The 22,957-nt window shown below is 40.4% G+C and overlaps 1 protein-coding gene across 3 annotated transcripts in view; it reads right to left on the reverse strand.

The window, feature by feature from the left end:
* Nucleotides 1–22,396, reverse strand: part of LOC112111213 (conserved oligomeric Golgi complex subunit 3) — a 47,563-nt gene extending 25,167 nt beyond the window's left edge. Inside the window, exons 1-13 of one of the 3 annotated variants that reach the window (XM_024206533.2) lie at nucleotides 22,158–22,396; nucleotides 16,027–16,173; nucleotides 15,397–15,458; nucleotides 14,069–14,234; nucleotides 11,693–11,767; nucleotides 11,484–11,576; nucleotides 11,049–11,174; nucleotides 8,021–8,101; nucleotides 7,021–7,064; nucleotides 6,648–6,774; nucleotides 6,097–6,188; nucleotides 3,595–3,734; nucleotides 923–1,083 (exon numbers count right to left, since the gene is read on the reverse strand). In XM_024206533.2, the coding sequence (XP_024062301.1) occupies nucleotides 923–1,083; nucleotides 3,595–3,734; nucleotides 6,097–6,188; nucleotides 6,648–6,774; nucleotides 7,021–7,064; nucleotides 8,021–8,101; nucleotides 11,049–11,174; nucleotides 11,484–11,576; nucleotides 11,693–11,767; nucleotides 14,069–14,234; nucleotides 15,397–15,458; nucleotides 16,027–16,173; nucleotides 22,158–22,316 (1,473 nt within the window). In that variant the 5' untranslated portion in view covers nucleotides 22,317–22,396. Of the gene's footprint in view, nucleotides 1–922; nucleotides 1,084–3,594; nucleotides 3,735–6,096; nucleotides 6,189–6,647; nucleotides 6,775–7,020; nucleotides 7,065–8,020; nucleotides 8,102–11,048; nucleotides 11,175–11,483; nucleotides 11,577–11,692; nucleotides 11,768–14,068; nucleotides 14,235–15,396; nucleotides 15,459–16,026; nucleotides 16,174–22,157 lie in introns of those variants that run through there. The other 2 variants (XM_029912046.1, XM_029912054.1) reach the window with 2 other exon arrangements.
* Nucleotides 22,397–22,957: the final 561 nt, after the last annotated feature.

Raw genomic sequence — 22,957 nt, forward strand, 5'->3', positions numbered from 1 at the left:
ACAATGCCATCTGTGCTGTTCGGTCAGTTGGAAAATAAAATGGACTAAAAGTTACAATCTTACAAACACAATGGCCAAGTAAGGCAAGGTTCCAGTCAAATCCTTTAACATTCTGAGCTCTCATTGCCAAATTAGCATTAGCAATCACTCTTTTTACTATGATTACCCCTTTCATGAAATATCAGTTTTTAATATGCCTTAAATTATGTATTAAGTTCACTGTTTTCTTTATATCCAAAAGATTTTTTTAAATCCTTCTTTGACAAAATATTGACACTATGAGTCATTTACCTGAGATCTTGTATTAATTATACTAATTTATTTTAAATTATAAGTATAATTATCTTTTTAATTCTTTCCAGCAGGACTAGTATGAAGAGCATGAACTTATCCTGCAGGGAGCTGGGAATGGCTGTTATGAATAGCTAGAGAAAGTAGCTACTTGAAAGAGAAAGTTATTGGGAACTACTACTGACCTAACAACTTCATCTTTGAAGCTTTTTTTTTAAGCCAGTATCTTGACCAGCAACTTTGAAAACAAAATATCAGCCAACTGTGTTCGTCCATAGAATTTATCCTACAATTCAGTACATTTAACTCCAACTTTCCATTGACAAAAACAAAAATCAAGAACATTAAAATAAACAAACAACAGAAATTGTTTAAAGAGGAGAAAGTCAGAAGCACCACAATGCACACTAACGCGGTGGTGAAAACTGTGGCCAGATTCACTTAACTTGATCTACGATATATTATACTATCTGATTTCAGAGCCAAAGATTAATCAATAGATGCCACCCTGATGGTGTCAATGCTTTTAAATACACATATAAACAGAAAAATCCTGTTTGCCGTGCTCTTCATTATATAATTGCATATGATGTATAACTAGGAAAACAAATTAAACAAACAGATACTATACCTCCATCATTTCCAATTTATCCGGATATGCAAGATCCCCAGGAGCAGGCTTGTAGCCTATGATGTCTGTCTGAATGTAGATGAATGTCCTGTAGACAAGACGTTCTTGTACATCCTCTAACATCTGCTGGACACCAGCAGCAAATGCACCCAGTTGTTCTGCTGACAAAAGAACATCAATACAATTGCTCATTAATTACATCTAGAAAAGTAATGTTTAAAAAGAACTTTTGAGTTTCATACTTCGTCACAAATTAATTTACTTGCTGCAAAGAAAGCCAGGCCCAAATAACATTTGAAGAGCTGCATGCTGAGTGGTTTGTTACAAACCATGAATTCTTGTGCTCTTAACTACAGCGCTGCCAGTGACTTGCTATGTGGTGTGGGGCCAGTCACTTTCAGCTCTCTCTGCCTAAGATTTCCCCATACACAAACTGGGAATACGACAGAACATAACATACCATATTATAGTTTAAGTATGCTGATGTTTTGGGAGATGCTAAAAATATGTCAAAATGAAGTTTTTGCCTATATACTAAGAATTTGCCCTAGAGTAGTTTTGTCATATACACAGTAAAGTATTACCACGTGGACTGAAAAGTCATACTGCAGGACAAAGAGCTACATGTAATTTAGCCTACCTACCTCAATAAGACATTTGTATGTACTTAATGATCCAAGTAGAAGCAGCTTAAATCAAAATATCAGCTCTATGTTTAAATGGTAAAACCAGTAAGTAAAAGTTAGCCCAGAGGCTACTCTGCAAAGTTATTGTGTTTTGGTGTTTTGTTTTAGATAGTGTGAGGGATCAGGGTCACAATTATGCTCTTAGGAAAGTAAATTAACTTATCTTCACAACCCCAGAGATGGATAGCCACTCTGCTTTATATACCAAGGATCAAAAGGATCAAATCTTTCATGGAGTTATTGCTAGAGACATGAGAGTTACTCTAATGAAAGGTTACATAACACTTTAGAAATGCTTAAGATGTCCTACAAAGGGGGAAGGGAGGGCATTGAACTTGTGCCCTTTTTGCTTGCACATAAAGAAGGCCAGTCAAAAGGCATTTCCCTTTATACTTTTTTTTTTTTTTTTTTTTTTTTTTTTTTTTTTAACATTAGAAATAAAAATATTTCTACCCCGGAAGATACTATGGTGACTGGAAAATTAGCAAAATTAAGAAAATTCAAGATACGGAAAGCTGACCAATTGAACTAGGAAGGATTTCTTAGTCTGTTTAAACTGTACTTAATTTGTGCTGTAGTGAAAAAAAAAATCTATTACAGATTCAACACCTGCCCTTTCAGCATAGGTGAGACAGCTCACAATACACACATCTAAGGTTCCCAAATCAGGAAAAAAACGGATTTGACATTACTGATATTTCTAAGGTAAAACAGTCAGATGAGCTGAAATGTCTGCATTTTTTTCATATGCAATTATATGCTACAAGGCAATGGAAATCTGAAAAGGTCCTGAAGGCATATGACTAGATTTCATAAGTTTCACAGTGAGCCACAAATGAAGAACTAGTCCCTAACAGGAATGGCTTGATATTTACCAGAGGTGGTTTTTACCAGGTAAAATCATGATTTTTACCACCCCAATTTAAGGCATTTTCTATTCTGAAAACGGTTTCATTATTTCACACCTAAAACAAAGTGTAAATTACATAAGACAATAGGATTCATAGCTTAATTTAGGATTATACAAATAAAAAGTAAAACTGCAGTGGGTGTAATACTAATATATATATAAAATTATAATGCTGAGCATCAGAATGTCTGTACACATTTTGGGCTCAGTATCTTCTCAAGGAAGCTATACATGTCATGATTCATTTCAGTTTTCAATATTACACAAAAGTCAAAAACATTCCATTATATGAAAACAACAACAATGCAGAGTTCTAGGCTTGAAGCATTAAGCAATCACAAGCATGCAGAGTTGCAGACTACCAGTCCAGGTCCATCTGACCTTGCAGCAGCCTACAGCAGAAGACCAACTTTGATGTTGTGGATAGATTGAGCCCATTCCTCAGTTTTGAATGGATATATCCAAAGTTGAAAAGATTCATTCTATGCTTGCTGGACATCGATGCAATTATTTTTCCCAGTTTAAACTGGGTTTAAGTGGAATTTACCAGCACCGTGTCCTAATCTAGCTTTTTTCCCCAGGAAATTGCCAACCCTGGTTCCTACATGAATAAGAAGACTTAAAAAAAAAAAAAAAAAAAAAACTGGAATCCCTGACTAGATATAAAGTATAACGTACACCATTCCTTTCATTGCACTCTATGGCACTAGTCCTGTACCCCACAAGTGCACAAATTCATTGATCTGCGTAATTCCATTGACATCAACATGGTTAGTTGTGAGAGTAAAGTTATACACATGTATAAGCATTTGCAGGATCAAGGCCTGTTAGTAAAATCAAAATGTAGCAAGAATCTCTAGAATACCCCTTGTATACTCATTTCAATGAAGAAATGTTTTTAAATAAATTGTTTACCATAATGTAACCAAAAAAAGGACAAAGTTCATTTAAAATAATCATGTGTCACCTTTGACATGTTTTGCACATAAGAAACATCTACATCCGGTCTCCTATGAAGTTTAGTAGTTTCTAACACTGATTAACACCACAATCACTCATTTCCACCTATGTATTACCATTGTTCTGTACATGGTCTTCAAGCATCTCATTTTTGAGAATTCCACAGAGTTCAGACAAAGTTTCTAAGTGAATAACATGGATGATCAATGGCCTGAAGACATCATATAATGAGACACACAATTTCTCCAAAAGTTCACTAGAAGAAAGATAAAATGTATATTATAAAAAACATTTCCAGGATACCGAAATACGACACTAAGATCATGTTACAGAAAGGACTAGTTCCTGTATCCCAGCACCAATAAACTGTTTTCAGCATAACATATCCCAATTTTAATCCAACTGAAGTTACCATTCATAACAGAATTATATAAAATCTACATTGAAGATAGCTAATCTCAGACCCAATTTACAACAGTCTGGCGTCCCTTCTCCTTAGAACTGATGTGTTGCTATTGAGAGCACAGTTCTATAATTAACCCCTACTTAAAGAGTATTGCATTGTAGCAAACTAGGAAATACTAATATTTAGGCTAAAATAAGTTTACATTGTCATTTTTCAGTGCTCCCTCTCCTATCATAGAAGATTTGTGTTTTAACAAGAGCTGTCTCACTCTCTCAGATGAGCTTCTCCTAGATTTCAGTGAAGTCCCAGTAATGTACTTATGAAAAGCAGAACATTTAAATCATGCCTGCTAATGAATAGAAAATAAATTAAAGAAGATTTAAAGTATTCACTTTCATATCTTTGCAAGTTTACTCCAATATGAAAGTCCTCCTAAACTAAGTAAACCATGTTTTTTGAGGCGGAATTACTGACAATTGTAGTAGGCATCTTGAATTTTTTTCATAAGACTGTGACCAAGAAACTGAATAGCTGATGAAAATGTATTTTTAAAATGTACATATTTTGGTATGGGTACCTTTAGTCATCCTGTAAGAGCTCTCAAAATATAACAGCATAATCAGGGCCACTTGCCAAGGTAAATTAAGAGCGGAAACTGAGAAAAGGGGAGAAATTTCAAAAGCCCACCACCACACAAAAAATCTAACAGCAAAAATTCAGGCCAAAAATGTCAAGCCTGGGTGCCTAAAGGAAGGTTTATAAATCCATATTCAGGCACCAAAATGAGTGACTCTCAGAGAATCAGCATCTTTGGGAAATAGGGCCACTTTTATTAGATGCCCGAATATAGATTGTTGGGCATCTAAAGACTCGAATATTTACCTAAGAATTATACAATTTGTAGGGAACATAGGAACCAGGGAGGAAAGTCTCTTATCACTAATGAGCAATACCTGCCTTTCATCCAGATTCAAAACTACAATTGTGAAAAAATGTAATTAGATTTTTGGACTATGTATAGTGTTGGTTTGAGTTTCTGAACTGTAACTTAAGGGCTTGCCTAAATACAGTTTTTTGCACTGAATTAATCATGAACATCCACATTAGAGTTTGTGGTGATTTAACTAAATCAGTTTTTAAACCAATTTAGTTAAGTCAGTGCAAATCTGTGAGACCACCAGACCTAAGCATTCAACTTAGCGCAAAGTGACCCTCAAACAACTGTTCTTTAAGATGAAAAAGAAAAGAATAAGCATCTTAATTGTAGTGTTCCTAATCTGAATAGTCAATATTTGCATATTCCCAATGATGCCTGGGGTTGAACTGAAGGGCAAATGAGACAGGTGTACTGGTACTCTTCCTGGCTCTGTCCACTCAAGATGTGAAAATTGGGCAATACTCAGCAGATGTTCAAAATACGATCATTTGTGCTCTGCTGGGCTTCATAACTTGGCTCCTCCTTTATGGGGATTAGATATCCCTGGGACCCTCCTCACTGGACCATGGATCCCCAATTAGGCTCCAAAGGGCTCCTTGGGTATAGTATCCCAAGTGAGACTCAGATGCGCTGCTGGCCTTTGGGAGCTTGGCTTCCCTTTAATAGGACTCTGATGCCCTCTGCTTCTCCCCTCTAGCTTTTGGCTTCAAGGGGCCGACTGGAAAAAATGAATGGAAGTATTTCCCTCAAGCTCCACCCACCCACAACGTGACACTAAAATGATGTCAGTCAAAGTAGATTGTGTAGATTTTCATAATATCAATGTCCCTCTTTCACATGTGCTTTGATTATCACTGACTTAGTTAATTTTGACATTTAAATAATTACTGTTACGCATCAGTGTTAACTCCTCAATGAGAGGAATCAGAGACAGTTTATGCCCAAGTGCACAGACACTACAATGATAGGCACAATATAAGAACCTGAAATAAAGTAGAATAACGACTTCTAGACGGGAACTCTTTCAAATCACATGCATCAGTTCACACTAGGTTCAAGAGTTTAAGACTATCTTCAGAATCATAAGGGCTAGAGACTTCAAAACAATTAAATTAAAGCTTTGATTCTGGAGCACAAAACAGGAACCATCAGGAAAAAGTATTAGTCTATGCAAACCACCTAAACACTGCCTAATCTGACCTCTGATGATACTTAATGTATAACACTACATTAAGCATGGTATGCAATTAAATAAGAACAGTATGTACTACCTACTCCAATTTTGGTGTTGGTTTTGTGAAAAATTCATTGTAAAGCTGGTGTTCGTCCTGGCACACATGGACCATAAAGGCACAGCCACTTCGTACCTGCATTTAATAAATACAAATACTTAATTAACAAATTGTATCTTTCTTGCATTTACATTGAAAGGGATGTTAGTGATTGCTGCTACAGATAAGACTAATTTGGAGTTAACTCTCTCAGCTGTTCAAAATTACACTATGTTGAAAAGGAGGTACTAGATCTCTAACACAGATTTTGCCAAACAAGTGAAAGCTCCTTTGGAAACTTTTTGTTTCTGCATGCACTGGGCAAAGTTTAAAAGAGAATCACTTTTTGTCACTGTCGCTTTGTGAGGAGCAGCACAGATTTTACAAGGGAAAAAAACCCCATAAACTTTACTGAAAACTGGACAAAGTTTCACACTAATAAAATTTCTGGAAATCTGTCATTTTAGCCAAGACTGGTTGGATCTGGAAAGGAATTTGAGTTTTGCTAAAGAAATCTGAAAACATACCAAAAAAAGCCACCACTAAGAGTCTTACCAGCGCACAATGATCTCTGTTGTTCTGACTGGTTAATTCCGTTACAGTACTAGTAATACTAGGGCCTAGCAAGTGTTCCCGCTGAGCAAGGTAACACTGATGGATTTCATTCAGAAGTTGCTGGTACCTAGACAAAAACAAAAACAAAAAACCCCCCAAAGAACTGTGTACAAGAGATTTAGATTTCCAGGTCACCATTGCCACTATTCTAACTTTTCTGCTACATAGTTTCAAAACAAAACAAAGTTATTAGTTGTTTGTTTGTTTTTCCAAAAGCAGTATTTATTTAACTCAATATTTTAAACTGAGGTAAAATATTCCAAGCTTCCAGAATTTCAAACACTTGAAAATATATGTATTACATTATACTCACTCTGGCATCTTCTCAGATCTTTGCTCTATCTGCTCAATAAGAGTCTATATTGAAAAAGAAGGGGGGAAAACCATGAACTCCAAGCATATTAAAGGTGGATAAAAATTATTTTTTAATTAAAAAAAATCATTCTTAAATTTAAGCATTTTTCTTTTAAAAAATACATCTATTTAAAATTACTTTTGAAATTATGACAACCTACATTAAGGCTTAAGATCACTATAACCTATTAAAATCAATTAAATAAAAAATATTAGAGCAATATGTTTGTTGCTGAAGTTTTAAAGAAAGTCAAACCACTGAACTGGTGGAAGACACTGGCTAAGCACTTGGAACAAGAGTTTGTTGAAGTGCTAAACCAGCTTTTGACACAGCAGTAGGCTCTTCTGCAGATGGAGAGAGAATATTTTCTTCCTTCTGGTTTATTCAACTCATTGGTTTCAATATTTAGTTTGTTCAAAGTTGAGAAAAATTAAGAATTGGAAAAACAAAAACAGGAAAGCTTGTTTCCCTCTCCAAATCTATTGAAAATGAGGTGAGAGGTTGAGATCCACTAATTCTAAAGTCTTGAAAGATGTGGTGACCAGAAAAAATCAGATTAATTCACTAGCTACTAATCATATTTCCCTTGTTTAATAATTCAGTTTTAAATGCAAAACATGCTTTGATACTTTGATACACAAGAAAAAAAAGTATCAGAACATTAAAAGATGATTTTATTTAACTAATAACAAACAATTTTAAAATGCTGTTGGTATATTTTTAATTTAATTCCAATTTCCATCCAAAACACAGCTTGACACAAATAATGGATAAAAAATTAATGTTCATCATCTAGTAAATAAGAAATGCATCATTCACCATTTTCTAACATAGGAAGGTAGATCTGAACACTATCCTTAAAACAGAAATAAACTGCAGTCCACATATTAACATTAACAATGAATTTAAAACTCATTTTATGGCTTCACTATCAGCTATTAATTACCAAGCTACTTACTCTAACTTTGGGAGCAGCAGCTCTGAATTTTACGTAAAATAGTGTGAAGGCATTGTCAGAATTTGGCACAGATGAAGGATCCTGAAAAGAGAAAAAACAAATTGATAAATAAGATTCCTCTATATTTAGCTCATGGTATTAACTGGTTGAGACATTTAAGCTTTTGAGGAACTGTTTTGTGAAATTTTTGCACTTTTATGACCTTTTTATGCTTTTCTATTCAGTGTGCCAAAGGCTGGCACTCTCTCAAAGCTCAGATAAACCCAGTTGGGAGAACAATATTCAAGACCAGAGCAGCAAGGGTTAGAATATTTATTGCACACTTTCATTTTTACTTCTCTCCCTTCTTCTCCACTAAAAAACAGTCACAATGCCATTTCCTCTGAAACCTGCCAATGCTGTTCCACTGATTAACCAGCAATGATAAATGGAAACCTAACGTCTATCCTGGAAAACCTGGAACTGAAAGGTTGAGTTAACATTCAACTCCCTCCCACCCAAGCCTGAACTGGGCTGCCAGAGTCTCAGGCATTTGCCTGGCCCTCCATGGCTCAGCTCAGTGCAGAGCAAGAGCTTTTACCTGCTCTAGTAATAGACCAGAATGGAGAGCAGAACAAATGGCGAGCAGAAAAAAGAGCCTGGCACTTTTGAATACCTTCTGGATAATTTAGGCACCAGCTCACCTCCCTCTCCTCCTCTCAGGCCACTCCACACGCGTGGAGCAGCATTCGGCCTGTGACATGGAGAGGGCAAAAAGTATCCCCACCTCTAACTCTTCTTTACCCATCCCCTGGAGCACAATGGCTGCGCTCCCACAAATAGAGACCACCACACTGGTTCCATGTCCCAGTCCCATTGGGAGGCAGAGAGAAGACTTTCAGAAGGAAAGCAGAAGAGACTACAAATAGCAGGCTAGCCCCCAATAAATTTCTTCTCATAGAAACATATGAATTGCCTTACTGGATTGGACCTGTGGTCCATCTAATCTACTATCCTATCTCAGAAGCCAACACTAGATGCTTCAGAGGAAAGTGCAAAAAAACCCCACTGTAGAAGGATATAGGGTAATCTGCCCTCTCCTCCCCCATGAAGGTCTCATTCATAATCCCCAGTAGCTAGAGATTGGCTTAAACCTTGAAACACGAAGTTTTGCCTCTCTTCCAGTACCCTTTTTGTTAGCATTAACTAGTATAACTCTGAACATTCTTGTTATTCATATAACTGTCCAATCCCTCTTTTAATCTAGCTAAATCCTTAGACTTGCAGGGTCCCAGAGTCCAAGCGCCAGCCCAAGCCTGAACACCTACCCTGCAATTTTACAGCCCCACAGCTCACCAGGCCAGCCATGGGTGCTGTACTGTGGTGTAGATGTATCCTTAGGGTACGTCTATGCTGCTAAAAAAAGGCCCACAGCAGTGAGTCTCAGAGCCCAGATAAACCAACTCGGGCTCACTGAGCTCACGTTACAGGGCTAAAAACAAGTGTCGACATTCAGGCTCGGGCTGGAGCCCGGGCTCTGAAACCCAACAAGGGAGGTTGGTCTCAGAGCCTGGGTTCCAGCCTGAGGGCAGGCTCCAAGACCCACACCCCCGATGGGTTTCAGAGCCCAGGCTCCAGCCCAACCGTCTACACTGCTGTTTTTAGCCCCACAGCACAAGCCCAACTCAGTTGACCCAGGCTGTGAGACTCACTGCATGGGTCTGGGGTTGTTTTTGCATTGTAGACAGATCCTTAGTTTGCAGGGGATATAGGAGGGAGAGACTGCAGAGAGAGATTAGGAAAGCAGTGAGACTGAGGAAGTGGGGAACAAGAGAAATTCTTGGGATGCAGAGATGAGAAAGGAAGAAGCTGGAAAAATTGGGGAAAAAGGGAGACAGAGCAATGCAGCCAAAGAGAGAAAGTGAAAGAAAATGGAGACACTGAAAGGAAGACAACAGAAGGAAATGAAAAAGGAAAGCATGTAAAATAAAAGCAATGGAGACATAGTAAGTTACCTCTGTAAATGGATACAGTGTAACAGAAGTCTGAATGGCAATATGTTAGTGTGCACACATTCAAGTTCTGAGAAGGGATATGGACTCATTTCCCCTACCTCTAAATCTTCTGACTCGTGCTACAAAACTCTCACAGGAATTATTTATTCCCACCAGATTTCAGCCAAAGATACATAGTCAAATATGTAATCTTCCTACTCAGATTTTATCATCTCTGCAAGCTTTTTAGGGGAGATTTGCATAGGCAAAGGGTAGTTAGGTGTTCAACTCCCATTGAAAGTCAATGGAAGCTGGTCACCTAACTCCCCTTTGTTCCTTTTAAAAATTCATCTTTATAGCCTATTGACAAGATATCGCTTCGATTACTTGCACCTGTCATTGCAGCTCTGCAGCTATCCCAGAGCAGTGTAAACTAATGTGCTCTACAAACTAATCAAAAGAAAGTACACCTCTACCCCGATATAACGCGACTCGATATAACACGAATTCGGCTATAAAGTGGTAAAGCAGTGCTCGGGGGGAGGGGGGAATAACTGCGCACTCCAGTGGATCAAAGCAAGTTCGATATAACCGGGTTTCACCTATAACGCGGTAAGATTTTTTTTGCTCCCGAGGACAGCGTTATATCGAGGTAGAGGTGTATTTAAAATCACCAAAAAATGCTTGTCTAATACAACAGTGTAATATTAACATCAGTCAAATTAATATTAAAAGAAGTTGCAGGTATTTTTGGTTCTGTCTAGGGCACTGGTTCTCAAACTTTTGCATTGGTGACCCCTTTCACACAGCAAGCCTATGAGTGCGACCCCCTTAGAAGTTAAAAAAAAACACTTTTTTTTAATATTTAACACTATTATAAATGCTGGAGGCGAAACGGGGCTTGGGGTGGAGGCTGCAGCTCTCAACCCCCCCCCGCCCCAAGTAATAACTTTGTGACCCCCGAGGAGTCACAACCCCCAGTTTGAGATCCCCTGGTCTAGGGTTACTAGAAATACATCAGACTAATCAAGTCAGTACCTGCTTACCCAACTTACCCTTTTTATCAACTGGCTTGTGAGGTTCTGTAGTGTGTTCACAGTGTACGTTTTCATAAGGTGCATAGCTTTAGAAAGACATTGTTTAAACTTAACCAAATACACGGGATAATCTTTAAAATTAGGCTGCAAAGAACAAAGAAAAGCATTTTAAATGTGGCAGTAATGGTAGACATAAAAACAATACTTTTAAAAGAAAAAAGTAATAGGTAAAAAGTATCCAATGCAAGCTAACTGTTGTAGGTTTATAAACTTAAGCATAAGTAGACTAAATGTATGCAGATGAGATACATTTTAAGGAGCAGAGAGTGTCATCCCTTGCCTTTTTTCCCCTCTGTAAAAATAAACACATTTATAAAAATCCAAAATAACTAGAATATGTATCTCTAAAGTGTTAAGATTTAATTAAAAAATACAAAATGTTAAGTTACTTACATGTGATGAAATATATGTAATACAATCATCAAGCTTAGCCAGCATAGGTATAAATCCTTCACTGTTCACAGACAACGTGGGGGAATTTAATTTCTTTAAAAAATAAAACACATCAATCAGAAGAAATAACTAATTTTGGTCACAGAACTGAGTTGATTAATATTGTCTACTTGACTTTCTAAGATTATAAGAAATAAAACAACACTTACTGTGTTAATATTTTCTAGTTCATTAAAATAAGAGAGTTTCTGTTGGATATTTTCAGCCAGGTCAACGAGTTCTGACTGTTCAAACAGAGCACATAAAAGATTGTAAGTAACTTAATGAACAAGTTAGGTTTCAAATAAGACATGTTTAAAAAATTAGATCAGATTTTGCTAGCTACATAACAGACCACAGAAAAATTTGCAAAAGGCAGAAATCTTGTCATGTTCTAAACTCTGAATTAAAGAAAGAAATGTTACCACTAAACACTGTTCTCAAGTGTATTGTCTTTACAGACGCACAATCTAGGGGTCTTGCAGTATTCTGAAGGAGCCCTAGAATCTTTTCAAGTAGTAAAGCTATTATACGCTATTCTGAAGCACTTCAGGATCCCAACATTCTTTAAAAATATACCATGCATACATTCCTAACTTCAGTTCCTTTATCCCTCAAAAGCATCCAAAAAAAAAAGACTCAGAAGAAGTCATTGTAGATCGGCAGAAGCAGTAGATTTGGAGAATATCATTTACTTTTATATAATCTTGCTTCCTTCAATATCAGAATTGTTTACTGATTTCCAAACAGTTGCACTTGTGCAAAGCCACAGAATGCAATGGGGTGTTTACACAAGGGTCACTGAGGGCATAAATTTGAACAATGGGTGGATGGTGCTCATTGAGAGCATATTTTGCTCTGCAGAACCCTATTACTGGTGGTGATGTGGGATAAGGAATGAAAGCAGTTTGACTAACATCTCAGACTTAGTTTGCAGTGCTGACAAAAAAAAAATTGTATACAGTGTTGTTGCAGCAGTGGTGTAGCCATGTTGGCGGGTGAGGTAATATCTTTTATTGGACCAACTTCTGCTGGTGAGACAGACTGTTTTTCAAAGTCTGTGTAAGCTTAAAAGCTTGTCTCTCTCACCAACAGAAGTTGGTCCAATAAAAGATATTACCTGACCCCGTCTCTTTAAATATTATATATGTTTACTCTTATACTGAGCACTTGCTCTTGAAGTCAGCTGGATATCAAACAAACACGGAACCCCTCATAATGCTGTTTATGTAGCATCACTTTTCAGAGTAGTATCAGTTTAGCTATAACAACCTTTGACAATTTTGGTTAATGTTTCATGACCATTTTGTCTGAGAGGAACATGGTGTAAGACGAGAATCAGCTATAACAGCCTACAACTCATTTAGTTTTCTGGCTGCTTTCAAACAGAGAAAGTTTAAGCAACATTTCCAGAAATGGTCAAACAGTAATTTCATCAGTCTGCAGACAACTAAATTGAAACTTGAATGACTTGTGGGTTTATGAATAAGCGAGAACAGTTTACGAGACCTTTTAAAAATCTTTTACTAAAGGGGTGCAAAAAAAAAAAAAAAAGGCAGCCCCCAGCTGGGAAATGGTAGGCAGAAATAGCTGCTAAATAAACCTGTATAAATGACAAACCTTAAGCCACATTTTTCACAGGTAAAACAATCCAAAAAAGAGGAATGAAAAAAGTATTAGGTGGCTACTGAAGAAAATATTTCCACATTAAAACATATGACTTTCTAGTGAATGGTTTACTCAATTCCAACATGATCTTTCTAATTTCAGAAAAGTGTTTTCACTAGGGACTCTCGTCTACAACTCCCAGGGATCATAGTGAAGAGACTAGAGAACGCTGCTCCTGTTCTGTTTCTTCCTCTGAACCAAGGACCCCCTGAAAAAGCCCCCCACACTCATCCCCCCTGCCGAGCCCCATCCCTCACTCCCACACTCCCCTCCGCTGAGCCCTAACCACCTTCAACTGGACCCCTCTGCAGAGTCCCATTGCCCCTGCACCCAGAACTGCCCCAACAAGACCCTGTACATCCACATGCCCCCACACCCAGGCCCTCTCCTCCCCCCTCCCTCTCTTTTCCCCTCCCTCCCCCCCCGCTCCCCCCCACTGAGCCACCTGAACCTAGATTGCCCCACACAGAACCCTCTCACCACACACCTGGATCCACCCTCACTAAGCCCCTCCATACTTGGATCCTGCTGGGCTGAGCCTGCCTACCCACACCTGGTGTACCTGGTCTGGAAAGGTAGAGCCCTGGTGTGTTTCTGAGGCAGGTCTGACCCTTGTGATGTGTCAGGGTCGGGTGCAGCCTCACCACCGAGTCTGTGTCCCAGGGTAAGGGGGGGCTGTAGGGTGATCTTCCACCTCCATGCAGCCAGTGGGCTGTGCTCCCCACTGCTATGCTGGAGCCTCTACAATTCCCTCAGGAGTAAATCATGCACTGCCATTACTGCCCACAAGATGCCTGGTCTGTAAACAGAGGACTTTATTTTTTGGTAGGGTACCTTTAAATTTAAAAATCTTCAGTAACTACCGTATCACAAATTACCTGCTCTTTCAAAAGCTGCTCACAGGCTTCATGCAGTGTTCCTGTCTTGGTGGACACAAAGAGATACTGTTTCTGCAAAGACTCCAAATGTTGAAGAGCACTGTTCACGTCATTCAGTATAGCATCACATTGCTCCTGAAATCCAGACAAATAATCCCTCATCTGTCTAGAAAAGAGAACCACAATGAAAAAGGGTAATGCTTTTCTTTATATATTTAAATACATAACCAATACATAGCACTATTTACTCCATTTTCCTGAGGACACAGAAACCTCGCTAGAAAAGAGTAGATCACTTGCAGGAAGTAAATGTATAGAACAAAAAACAATGTATAATAAAATCTTAAATCACAAACTGACCTGATATTTAAGCTCACGGGTCATAGATTCTATTTTAAAACCGATAAAGACATCAATTTTCAAGCACTATTAAGCATACATTTAAACAATGTTAAGTGTCCAATTTAAATCAAAAAGGAACTTCAAAATTAATGATTCTTGGGCCTCAACTATTGTGCTCTATTTTAGCACATATACAACAGTATGTAAAATCACAAACTCTCCTCAGACTCCTGTAATCCCCAGAATAGTAAGGGCAGAGAACTAATTAACACTCTTCTCTAGACTTCTCCAACTAAAACAGACACAGCATAGCCATCTAATAGACCACTTTTCCATCTGTGAGCTACAAACACTACTGCCAGGCATCAGAAACACATCGTAAGAGAGAGAACAGGGGCGCTACTCTCCAACTTTGCAACAGGTTCACAGGGATGGGCTCCGAATAAGCCCAAGCCTTACCATTTTCCGGATACAACACAAAACTCTTCCCACAATAAAGGCCAGAGAACAAGCAGACAAAAAAACCCCAAGAGACAGGGAAAAGAGCAGGTTACTTTATAGTAAAATTTAAGGCATGCTCTTAATTTTGGATGTGACAACTCAACATTGTGGCACTAGCCACAGTAGAAATATCTAAGTCCATGAGCCACTCAGAAGTGTTCAGACACAACTCCTTATGAATAGTTGATAAACAGCTAAAGTCAGTTGAAAGTAGTCCTTCCTAGACTGAAGAAAGAAAGTCAGTCAGGTGAATATAGATACAAATTAAACGTAACTGGGAAAAGTGTCATAGGATGCTGAAAAATTAGACGCATGTATATTAGTGGACAGGATAAAATCTTACATATCATATGCTGCAATATGTCTAAGGGGGAAATAATACATACATAAAAGCAAAATTGCACTTCTAGTTTAAAAGCTGTTGCTGGATGCAGAGGATAAAAATATACAGTGATAAAATTCAACAAATGGAAGGAGGATCATACCTGTACTTAGCACCTTCATCTTGATCCATCTGGGCCTGCAGCTGAGCAAACCATGAGAAGAACTAGAACAAAGATATTTAGATTGTCAACAACCCAGACATTACAAGGAACCAATAAGAGAAACCATCATATCTGCAGTTCCAGAGCAATCAACAGGATACAGATGATGAATTGCATCACAACATGAGCATCTTTCATTATTAAAGGAAAAAAACCCTTAAATACTCAACAATGATTCAGATAGTCCAGAATCTAGCAGAGCACAATTCTACCACCTAACTAAAAGAAAAAGGTAGAATGCCATCTCCATGAGTTTCTAGGAGCACAACATTAGCACTGTCTATCTCATTGCAAACATTATGGGGTTGACATGCGACATTCTGCAGGCAGCACCACTACTCTTTGGAGATGCTTTAGCCTCTCAATACAGGGAAAAATCTACTATTGCACAACCAAGATGTTAAAGTTTTTTTTCTTCAATTTTTTTGAATGTCTCTTAAATGCTAACAAAAGAATTTTCTAAAAACATAAGAAAGGCACACAGTACTAAAAGCTGCACAAATTCACTGGGAAGAATTTTAGCACTGAAGAGATGCCTCTAGGATTGTAAAGCAATTTGGTGTGATTTACCTGCTGTGCAGTTTCAATTCTTTCATCTTCCATTGCCAAAGTGGTGAAGCCTTTCAAGAGGATATCCTCTGTTGATTCAGGTATTGCTGCGGCCAACGCGACACTTAGTGACTGTGATGTTAAACTGCATAAATCTTCAATTGGAAGCTGTACATAAAAATCCCATCAGTTTAAATTACTTTTTAAAAATTAATGTTTAATTTTAAATTAATATGCAATAGTGTAAACAATATCTCAGTCACACCAAACTTATTTCTTAAGTTCCCATTTGTTTAATTTTGAAGGACTAATCAGTGTGGACATTTTATAAATTATTTCAATAATACAATTAAACAGCAGAGTATCAATATTCAAAAATATTTAAAATATTCACTTAATTATCACAGGACAAAAAAATTAAATGAATACTTTCTACTAAACAAGAAAAACTGAAAATGAATTAATACAACCCTCTTGGATATGATCTCCTATACTACTGAAAAACTTTACAAATCTCCAGTTTAACTAGCTAAACAGCAAGACAAATTAATATTTGTGGACTTAATATCAGAAGACATGGGGCAGGTCTACACTATGGGGAAAAGTCGATCTAAGCTATGCAATTTGAGTTACGTTAGTAGCTCAAGTAACTCAAGTCGACGCAGCTTATATCTACTTACCGCGGGGTACGCATAGCGCTGGGTCGACAGGAGAAACTCTCCCGTCAACTCCCTTTACTCTTCTCGTTCTGGTGGAGTACCGGAGTCGATAGGAGAGCGATCAGCAGTCGATTTAGCAGGTCTTCACTAGACCCACTAAATCGATCCCCGGTGGATGGACAACTCAACCTTGTGGCACTAACATCATGTAGCCCATGATGATTCATATTTCCAAGTGCAAGGCAAAATAACAAAGGTCTGCAGTATCTGCACAGCACAAAAACCTTTTGATTGGCATACAAGCTAAACAAAGGTTTCAGAGTAGCAGCCGTGTTAGTCTGTATCCGCAAAAAGAACAGGAGTACTTGTGGCACCTTAGAGACTAACAAATTTATTAGAGCATAAGCTTTCGTGGGCTACAGCCCACTTCTTCGGATGCATATAGAATGGAACATATATTGAGGAGATATATATACACACATAGAGAGAGCATGAACAGGTGGGAGTTGTCTTACCAACTCTGAGAAGCTAACTTTCATTAGATTTTTCTGCCATATGACCAAAGGAAATTCCAAACCCAGTATTGCCACAACCTGAAATTCCAATAATTTCAGAATAACGTTTTAAATAATACTTCCAAATAGATACTCCAGATGATTATACAGGAAGATTTCTTTAGAAGATCATTCTTCTTTTTCAGAATTTCAGCTTATTAAATATATTTTACTAAACATAAAAAAATCAAAGTAATTTGGAACAATTTAATTTAAGTATTTTTAGACTGGAGACTGCCTTGAAATTAGATGCTGTATGTTATCCTTGAATAAAATTTTACAGCTAACGAGGATGTTCTCACTATTCTAACATAACATCCTCTTCTTTGACACATTTGCACAATTAAAGCTTACAACAACCAAGAACATAACAAAAGAGCACTGTACACAATTAAAAAAAATCATATTACAACTCTACACAGAACAAGGTATCTGTGCCAACAAAAGTCACTGTCTGAAAATATTAACCAGGTAAAAAGCCCGGTCTAGGTTTTAAAAGTCTGATAACTAATGAATTCAACAGAACTTCATATCTTTTTGATTTTTGTTAGGGTTTTTTGAGGGGTTTTTTTGCAAGAAGCAGTTTTAGTAGTCATAAAAGTAGAGACTGATAATGCCACATTCCTCAGACAGCTTTGTCAATGCACCTTAATTTTGACATTCAACACCCCTACTATCTAGCGGTCTTAGCAGGACCTGCCCGACCTGCCCAGAGCCCAAGAGGGTTGAGTCATTTTCAGACCTGATCGCAACACTGCCACTCCGAACCTTTGTCAGCACGCCACTGCTTGGGGCTCAGCCTGGTGGGTGCTCCCCATAACGAATGCCCATAATCCATCTCCAGCCACCTCCTACCTGTGGGGTTGGCACAGTGGCAGCTGTATGGCCCGCTCCTGCCGGTTACCACCAGCTGTTGCACTGTGGATTGAAAGGCACTGCAACCCATTGACACAAACACACCTCAGCACATACAGTCCAACAAGGTTGTGGTGGCTGGTAGGAGCAGGGCCCGCAGCTGATGAGGACCCCCCAAACAAGACACAGTGAACAGGGACAACCCGACCAAACAGATTCAGGTTGTTTTCTGATCCGACATAAACCTGACCTTTGTAGTGGGGTCTCGTAGGGATTGGGTCAGGTCTCTGCCACCATTTAATCCTAATCCTTGCTTGGGCAGGGTTTGCCATGCCTCCTAAACAATCTGGTAGTTTTGTTATATGGACAAACTCGGTTTAAGGATGGGGAAGCCATTGACTTGAGGTGGAATTTTAACTTAGATTTCCAGAAGTGAAAGGCTAGTGGATAGGACACAGGACTGAGAGCTAAGGACCTGACTTCTATTCTGACTAGCTGCGTGACCTCAAGCAAGTCAGCTAGAGCCCAATTTTCAGAGATGTTGAAGACCCACAATTCCAATTTATTTCAATGGGAGCTAAGAGTGCTCAGCATTTGTGAAAATCAAGCCTATTACTTCTCTGCTCCTCAGTTTTCCCACCTTCTTTTGTAAGACAAATTTAGATCTATGATAGAACAGCATTATAAAAGTGCTAAGTATTATCATGTGCAGAAACTCTTTCGGTCACTATGCTGTCCAAGAATGAGCAACCCTTCAATAAACATCTGGACTATTAGTCTGCTGACAGCTTATTGCGTTTCAATTAAATACAACTTAAGGAATAGGGAAGTTGGTCATTCATAAATAAGAATTTGTTGTAAAATTCAGCTAGAACATAATGGAGCTAGATGGAAATACTTCAATTAACTCACCTAGCATTTCTGAGTAGCATTTTTGTTCCCTTTTTAAATTCACTATTTTCTTCATAGATCTGTCCATACAATAGCATTAAAAAAATACTAGGATTTGTAACCGGTACTATGATTCTATTCAACTATAAAATCTTCTCTCATTCAAAGGGGAAATTTGAAGAGAGTAACAACATGTTGTTCAGTTTCTAGCTACTTCATGTATACCCAAATTGCCCATCTTAAATATATTAAGGAAACTCCACTAGCACATATCTGCTATGTATGTTTTTCCTTCTAGCAAACAAATGAGAAAACTGATTGTGAGACTCCGATTTTCACACAAAGAAATTAAATATGCTCAGGGTGTTGAATAAACTGACCTATACTAACAACAGCTATTGACAAGATACAGACAGGCCTGTCTTCTTAGCAGAAATATGTATTCGGAATGCTAACAACACTATTTATCAAAGTAATCTTAACAGCTTCAAACAATTATATGCAACGAGCAGTATTACAATTTGCAGGTAAGACAAACAAGAGTGATATTGTGCAGAGCTACTAAAACGAAAACCAATACTACCCTAATGTGTTATTGACTACCTTCTGGTTAAAATAATTTAATTCCATTGCTTCGTGTCAAAAATCAATAGGGCATAAACTTTTATGAAGGTAAAAAATGGAAATACTTCATTTTTTAACTGATAGGCTCTACACCAGCACATTTGCTGTCTAAATAATGCGTTCATAACTCAAGTATTCCATATTTGTTGCAGTTCACAACTCCTCAGACATCACATGAGAGCAGAATCAACTTATGTTTTATTAGCGTTTAACATTTTGTGACATTATGGAAGGTTGAGTTCACATAGTTGTATTTTAATGAATATTCTCCCTTTCAGTGCTGATTTTAAATTATGTGGCAAAAAAGCATCCTAAAGCCCTTTACAAAATGAAAGCCATACGCAAAGTTTGTATCTGTTTGGATTATTATATTGAAAACATTGGGTTTATTTAGGAGAAAAGAATACCAAGGAGGAACATAATCTTCAAGAACAGAAAAGACTTATCAAGAGGAGGGTGATAAACTGTTCTTATCCACTGAGAAAGGACAAGCAGTAATGGGCTTAAATTGCAGCAAGGGTGATTTAGGTTTTCATGAGGAAAATCTTCTAACTGTAAGAGTAGTTAAGCAGTGGAACAAATTAGCTAGAAGGTTATGGAATGTCCATCGTTAAAGAATTTTAAGAACAGGTTACACAAACACCTTTCAGGGATGGGCTAGATTCAGGGGTGGCCAAACTTTCAGATCCTCTGAGTTGCATATGATAACCTTCAGAAGTTTGAGAGTCAGGCACACCTGTCAGTGCTCGGGACTTCAGCAAGAGCGGGGCTGACGTCCTGAGTCCCGGCAAGTGTCTCCCATGGGGCAGAAGCCCCTAACCCCACCACTCCTCTGCACTGCAGAAGCCCCAAGCTTCCCTCCCTCCCCCCCATCTGGTAGGAGGAGAATGGTGTGGCTTCACGAGCCACACTTTAACTGTAAAAGAGACGCATGTGGCTCGCGATCAGCAGTTTGGCCATCCCTAGAAGATAATAGTTAGTCCTGCCTCAGTGCAAGGGACTGGACTAGATGACCTATTGAGGTCCCTATGATTCTAGAATTACTAGAATGGAGCCATCTCTGAGATGGAACAGCGCCCTGCATCATTTTAGTACAGGAAGTGGATAGTGAATCCAGGTAAAACCAGAGCAGCACATTAAGGTAGCTGAAATGTAGTTATTTGCATCGAGAATAGGGCAGGTACTGGAGCTCACTCTTAGGGAAGATGCCAGAGAGGCCCTCTTAACCACATAACTCCTCAAGACTTCGCTCATTTCATCTCCAGGACAGCACTGCGAGCTAGGCTGCGCTGCCTCACCAGTGCCCTGCGGGCCCCCTCCTGTACCACCAGCGAGGTCCCTGCCTGCCAAACCCGGGTCCTCCTCCCACCGGGGGGCAGCTCCGCACAGGATCGATGCGCCCTGGGGCAAAGCACCACCCAGACCAAGGGCTCGTCCTGGGCAGCAGGAGGTGGCCCGATACGCTCCCAGCGGGCCCCGGGTAGCAGCCTCCAGCCAGCCCAGACCAGTGCCGTAACAAGGGCAAGGCAAGTAAGGCACTTGCCTCGGGCGCACAAAGCTGAGGGGCACAGAAAAAGACAAATTACGTTTTTTAATTATTATTTTATGAAAAATTATAATTACATAATATGCACACTGCATCATGACAAATGTACAATGTAAATGGAAAATAAATAGAATACACCCAACAGTAATTATAAATCATTGGTTCTCAAACTGGGGGTCGCAACCCGGTTATGTAAGGGGGAGCGAGCCCCGACCCCGGCGCACGGCTGCAAGTTGCGAGCCCCGACCGAGACGCATGGCTGCGAGCCCTGACCACTGTGTGGAGCTGCGGGGCTACGAGCCCCGACCGCTGCGCCGGGCTGTGAGCTCCGACCCCGACAGGGACGCGCGGCTGCGAGCCCCGACCCCTGCGCCGGGCTGTGAGCCCCGACCCTGGTGTGCAGCTGCGAGCCCCGACCCCGGGCTGTGAGCCCCGACCCCTGCGCCGGGCTGTGAGCCCCGACCCCGACCCTAGTGTGCAGCTGCGAGCCCCGACCCCGACCCCTGCACCGGGCTGCGAGCCCCGACCCCTGCACCGGGCTGCGAGCCCCGACCCCTGCGAATAGCTGCAAGCCCTGACCCCGACCCCATCGTGCGGCTGTGAGCCCCGACACCTGCACCGGGCTGTGAGCCCCGACCCGGACCCCAGTGTGCGGCTGCGAGGCGAGCCCCGACCCGGACCGTTCATGATGCACTATGATACACACCTTATATGCATGAGTTGATTTTGTACGCAGATCTTATGATTAAAATAAATAAATGTTCTATTATCATTATTATTCTTGTTATTTACATTTGTTTTTTTTACAAAGTAACTACTATGACATTATATGGAGGGGGGAGGGCGCAATTTTATATTCTTGCCTCGGGCCCAGACCACGATTCCCAGCCTGGCTACGTGGCAGCTGCTCCCGTCAAGGGAACGGGGAGGTCCCAGCGTCCGCCAGACGCCCCCCGACCTCCGGCCCCGCCACAGTCTCCGGCCTCGGCCGCTCCGCGCCACCTGCTGCCCCTCCCCGCTCACCTCGGCCGGGACGGGCGGGTTCTCGGCCGCCGCTTTGAGCTCCAGCACCGAGTCCGTCTGTCGGTCGGTGAGAGGCGCCATGGGCCGGGGCCTGCGGTCCCACAGGCCGAGCCTGTCGCGGATCTCCCTGTCGCCCAGCTCCGGGGGCGGCTCCGCCATCCTCACGGCCAGCAGCAGCCGGAGCGGGCAGGAGGGGCCACTTCCGGGATCCGGGAGCGTCCGACGCAGCGAGGGGCAGAGAGAGGAGCGGAACCATCTGAACCCGGAAACGCTTCCGGAGGGAACGAGGCACGCGGGAGGGTTCCACGCGCACACAACCAAGGGGAGGAGCTGATCGGGGACGGCAACTTCCGGTGCAGGGAAGGGACTCTTCGAATCCGATAGGGCGGAAGCGCGTTCGCCCCCATGACGTCATTGCGATGCGTAGATGGGCACGGGGCGGGGCCTGCTTGCCCGGCCCGTTATGACCAATGAGCGCAGCAGTCTGCAGCTGTTGCCCGTGAGAAAAGGCGGGAGCGGGAGCAGCGCCGCTTGCCGGCTCCAGGCACCGCAGCCCGCTGCTCAGCTGGGCTGGGAGCCCCGAGCGCTAATCCCGCTCTGTAATAACAACACTGCAGCCGGGTCAGTGGCACTGCTTGGCCAATTGTGTTCGTCCCCGCAATCCTCCTGCAGCAAAAGGCCCTGGAAGCTACAACCCAAGCACCGCACTGACTTAAAAATAAAGCTTAGTTCTACCCTGATGACAATTAAAACGATGAATCATGAAGTGAATGTAACTATGGCCAAGGCATATGCCCGAG

Source organism: Terrapene carolina, unplaced genomic scaffold, assembly GCF_002925995.2.
Source record: "Terrapene carolina triunguis isolate 2854851 unplaced genomic scaffold, T_m_triunguis-2.0 Scaffold18, whole genome shotgun sequence".
In the NCBI taxonomy this organism is placed as follows: domain Eukaryota; kingdom Metazoa; phylum Chordata; order Testudines; family Emydidae; genus Terrapene; species Terrapene triunguis.